We start from the raw sequence: 4,585 nt of genomic DNA, 5'->3' as shown, positions 1-4,585 counted from the left end.
AAATCGACCACACTACCCGACTTTTTTTTTTCGCACGGGCCTCAGCAAAATCAAGTCCAGCTATGCCTTTTCATTAAATCACCAATATCATTAACGAAATAGAATGAATTGAACAAGGTAAATATACTCACCTTCGCGCCAATTCCCCGCATTTGCTGAAGTTCTTCCACTGCATTTTCATAAGTACCCTTTGACAAATTTTCCAGAAATTGTTCCCCGTTGTCTTGCTATCATAATAATTAGACATTACCATCAGTCCATATAGTGTAGAATTCATGGAAGTAAATGAGAATCGAAAAAGCTAGTTGAGAAGTTTAGTGATCTCAAGACTGAGTTTACTTCAACACTATTGAGCTAATTACGGGTTTGAACTCACGAGTGCTTTGGAGGCAAGTGCAATGTTCAGTGCGCGATAACCAAAACCACGAGTTCGCAAAACTGTTTCTAACGAAGGGTCATCAGTCATGCGTTTTAGATCAGCAAAATCATAAAATGTCTTAATGCCATTCAAACAAGAAACATTAGTGCTTTCACCATATAGCTCACACAGTGTCTCAACCATATCTGAATTCATAAAATAATGACTTTCACGGAATAACAGAAACATTTCGACACTTTTTTTTTCGAAAAAAAAAGCAGCGCTGACTCTCGTAAACAAATCTATTTCAAGTGCACTTAAAATTATATGAAATATAGAAGCTGGTCTAACTGCCTCTGACTGCATCATGAGTTGTTTTTTGAAAAGTGAAGCTAAACTTGAATTAGTACCACACAATCATCGTCTTGTCAGCATAAAATCAAATCGGTAAGATTATAAAAATGTACTTGTGATACGTCGGATGTGATTATTTGCAGAACAAATGAAAGCAAAAACAGTTTCCAAAGGATCTTGTCCAAGGACACGAATTCCTTCCAATTTCGTCCGATGATTCGCCAAAAGACGAGCGAAATGCTTGTCATTTTCGGACCACAGCTTATATAGTGGGATTAGTTCGATACCAAGCTAAAATATATCACATATTCATCGCTTATAATAAATAAACAAGAAAATATTAAAGGTACGCGTTCACAGAATACTTTTTAAATTGAAACTATTTACAAATACAGCCACAAACGAAACAGGTCTACTTCCATGCAGTTCTATCGGACCGCATCAACCTTATCCAACTTTTATTGTTACAGTTTGAACTTAAAAACTACATTCAAATCGTAATTTTTAATTAGTCATTTTGCAATGTGGCATCAATTCGCAAATACAAATAATCTCGAAATTTCCATCAAATCTAAACTGTTACATCTTCTATAACGACTATTTTGGTTAAGGAAAAATTTTATTTCGGCAAAGGAAATTTTTTAAAAAAAAAAGTTAATCAACGATGAACTAACTGCCCTGGAAATAATCTTTGAGGACATCCAAGTCCTTGCCACGAGCTTTTGAAAACTTTGCTAGTACTTCGTAGCCTAACTGTTCGTCATTCTCTCGCCATACTTTCCACACTCGATGTTTAGCAACACCAAAAAATATGTCATCTGATGAAGGAGCGATATTTTCATCAACATTTGTTACCAATTTTTTCCATCTAAAAATTGAAAAAAAAAAGTTAAAAGACTTTAATAACCAACTCTGTTATGCAACTGTGTTTTGTTTGTCACTCTGTATATATTGAAACAGAAATAAATTTGATTAGAAAGGAAAAAACAAATCTGATTTAAACTGTTTTCGAGGGATATCACCAATGGATCCGACTTTTTCAGTGTCGGTGTTTGGCTTCCTTGTTTCAATTAGTGCTTGAACTTCTGATGCTATCAGAATGGGAGTTACCTTCTTCCCAGTAAACTTCACGTGTTCCAGATACAAAAAATTTTAATGAGCTTTTATTTTAATGAGGTTTTAATGAGCTTTTTTTTTAATGAGCTTTAATTGTACATCGAAAGTCAGATGTGTTTACAAAATATGTTTTTCATCGTTGTTCGGAATTGTAAAAATTAAGTTAAAAGTGCCGAAAATTCAGCGAAATAAAGTGAAAACAATTAAAAATAATACCTGAATGATTGGCCGCTTAACAGCACTGCCCCAAGATTCAATTCTTCCTTCGAGCATTTCAGTAGTGGCATATACACCAGTTGAACTTATCCAAAGGCAAACAAAAAAGCAAACAAGAAATAATGACTGAGAAACAGCACGGGAAAGGCGAAAACTGAAATTAGACTTTAAAAAAATCCATTTTTCACCTTTGTTCTTTTATTTGACTTAAGAAAGATGAGGAGAAATCCGCAAGTTACTCTGCACTTTAGTCATCCATTGTTTTTTTTTAATCACTGAGTCAAATACAAATCAATTAATTTCCAGTCTCAAGTATTCTATCCTCAATTTCCAAGCTTTTATATCTCGAAGCCATATTTCCCTCTACTCTTCGCTGGAACTGAGCGGGCCTTCTTTTTTCCCATAACCTATCCACTATTTCTATTTTTCATTCACTCTCCCATATCTAGTGCTAAATATGTAACCTTACTATATCTATTATTTAAAAGTCACATATCTACTCATATCATATATCTTGCCCAACAACTTAATCATCCAATTACTAATATACTGACAGATAATCTTTCTTCCCCTATTTATTCTTCATTTTTTCAGATAATCATTTGCGGGAAGATCTACGTTCAACTCTGCGACATTAGTACTTTTTTTTGCATCCTTTGCATCCAACCGTCCAATACTTAAATATTTGTTTGTGTTTACTATCAATTTGGTTGAGCATGACCGTTAACAGAATTCTTAGTAATACTCCGGCAAATCTCGGACCATATACATCATTTCCCCACCAATTTCAGGATTTCCAAAACCTTAATCAATTTTCCGCTGCATCATGCAACGCATTGCTGACTGTAGCAGCTCAGATGGCATAGATATTGTTGGGTTCTGTAGGCAGGCGGTTGTAATGGATAGGGAGCGCGCGCGTGCGGACGAGAGGCGTGAGGGTGTGCGAAGGTGACCGGGGGGCCGTGTTTTGTGCCGGTGAACTCTGCAGTATTAATTGCATTACGGTAACGTTGATGATGTTGTACTCTGAACTTAATTAATAATGCTGAGTAAATTTCAGGCCACGAAAGATGTACAGCAATGCGGGGAGCGGCCCGAAAGAAATGTGCTGAAAGAAAGCTGTTGACGGTAAAGAACAGAAGAAAAAGAAGTTCACGACAGATGGCACAACAATCTGAACTACTCGATAGCTTGGTTGGGGAGAACGACTCTCGATCGGGTATGTTACTTATTACTCGACTAAATGGATAAAACCCAGAACTTATAGCTAACAAAGATGAATAATTGAGAAGGAGAAATGCCATGGTTAGTGAAGTATGTTGTTAAAAACATTGCATTGGAAGGTTCGTTTGTCACTAAAAGACATACTGATTATCACTGTTAGCAACTCTTCTATTTGGAGGTAGTTGGTTACTGAAAAGAATTTAAAATATGCAGTTCATATAAGTAGTGCAGGTGTTCAAAATATTTTGAGGGTCGTTTCTTGGAGCTTAATTATCCCGAAGTTTACTTTCATAAAGTTAACTGCGAAATTTTAGAGATCTTTCGGAAATTGCTGAAACATGAACAACGCGAAACACCGCCACGTTTGGTATGTCGTGGGCTTTTTATTTTTATAGTAAAGAGTTTCCATTACTAAGTCAGTGAAAGAAGGAAGCGATTATGGAAATGCTTAGAACAAACTTACGGAGTCAATGAAAACAGGGATATTTGATACAGTTCTGATTAGATATATAAACAGCGACATAAAGGAAAAGATGAAAAAGATACGAGATTGTAGCTTGGATTGCTTTGTCATGAGTTTAATGGACTCTGTTTAAAGTGATTTCCCAACATATTTGTACTTTTACTTTTTTTCCCTTGCAGTCGCCAGCCGTCGATGGTCTCTCGAATGATTCTAGTGTTTCTACAGATAACAGTAACAGCAATGATGAAGATACTGGGAAACCATGTGTATTACTTCCGAAAAGTAGCGATGACAATCAGGGATCACTGTTGGATAGAAAGGATGAAATTCAGCGGCTGCTTTCGAAAGTAAGATTTCTGGACTGTGGAGGGGCCTAAAAAGCTGTCTTCAAGTTTGTTAAGCTTTTGATATCCACTATATCATTGTGTCTAAAATTAGATTGACTGTTGTAATGGGTTGACAGGGTGGGGACAGGAAATTTTTGTGAAGTCGTCTGATGAAACTAGATTGTGAAGGGATTTCTTTCGTTTTATTAATCCTGGCGAAAAATGCTGTTACTGTAATATAATTTAGAATGCATATGTAATATTGTGTTTTTGAAATTAGCAATCCTGCATGACAGAAACATTGCCGACTTCGGTATTAACTTGGGTTAGTGAAGAGACATCCCATGTGTGTTTATTTCAAAAATAAGTCTCGAAATACATCCATGGTTTTCAGACCACCAAGCAAGAAATGCCACAGCTCGACAATGAATGTCAGAATGCTGCATGTGGTAAAGTTTTTTTCCAATCTTTTAATTGTGACTTCGTTTAGTTCAATTTGAATAGATGTCTGTTTTATGCTTTGGCACT

The 4,585-nt window shown here is 35.9% G+C and overlaps 2 protein-coding genes across 2 annotated transcripts in view; one reads left to right on the top strand and one right to left on the bottom strand.

The window, feature by feature from the left end:
• LOAG_16817 (hypothetical protein) overlaps positions 1–2,115 on the bottom strand; it is a gene marked incomplete at both ends in the record, with an annotated part of 3,186 nt that extends 1,071 nt beyond the window's left edge. Inside the window, 4 exons of the mRNA XM_020449476.1 lie at positions 377–564; positions 826–1,003; positions 1,454–1,580; positions 2,045–2,115. Of these exons, the coding sequence (XP_020306995.1) occupies positions 377–564; positions 826–1,003; positions 1,454–1,580; positions 2,045–2,115 (564 nt within the window). The remainder of the gene's footprint in view (positions 1–376; positions 565–825; positions 1,004–1,453; positions 1,581–2,044) is intronic.
• Positions 2,116–2,870: 755 nt separating this feature from the next.
• The window catches only part of LOAG_16816 (hypothetical protein), a gene marked incomplete at both ends in the record, with an annotated part of 3,652 nt that continues 1,937 nt past the window's right edge, over positions 2,871–4,585 (top strand). Inside the window, 5 exons of the mRNA XM_020449475.1 lie at positions 2,871–2,982; positions 3,105–3,263; positions 3,583–3,635; positions 3,911–4,078; positions 4,452–4,506. Coding sequence (XP_020306994.1) covers positions 2,871–2,982; positions 3,105–3,263; positions 3,583–3,635; positions 3,911–4,078; positions 4,452–4,506 — 547 coding nt within the window. The remainder of the gene's footprint in view (positions 2,983–3,104; positions 3,264–3,582; positions 3,636–3,910; positions 4,079–4,451; positions 4,507–4,585) is intronic.

This window comes from Loa loa (genome assembly GCF_000183805.2).
Source record: "Loa loa unplaced genomic scaffold supercont3.21, whole genome shotgun sequence".
Lineage (NCBI taxonomy): Eukaryota > Metazoa > Nematoda > Chromadorea > Rhabditida > Onchocercidae > Loa > Loa loa.
The sequence above is the reverse complement of the archived record's forward strand: the minus strand, read 5'-3'. Positions and strand labels throughout refer to the sequence as shown.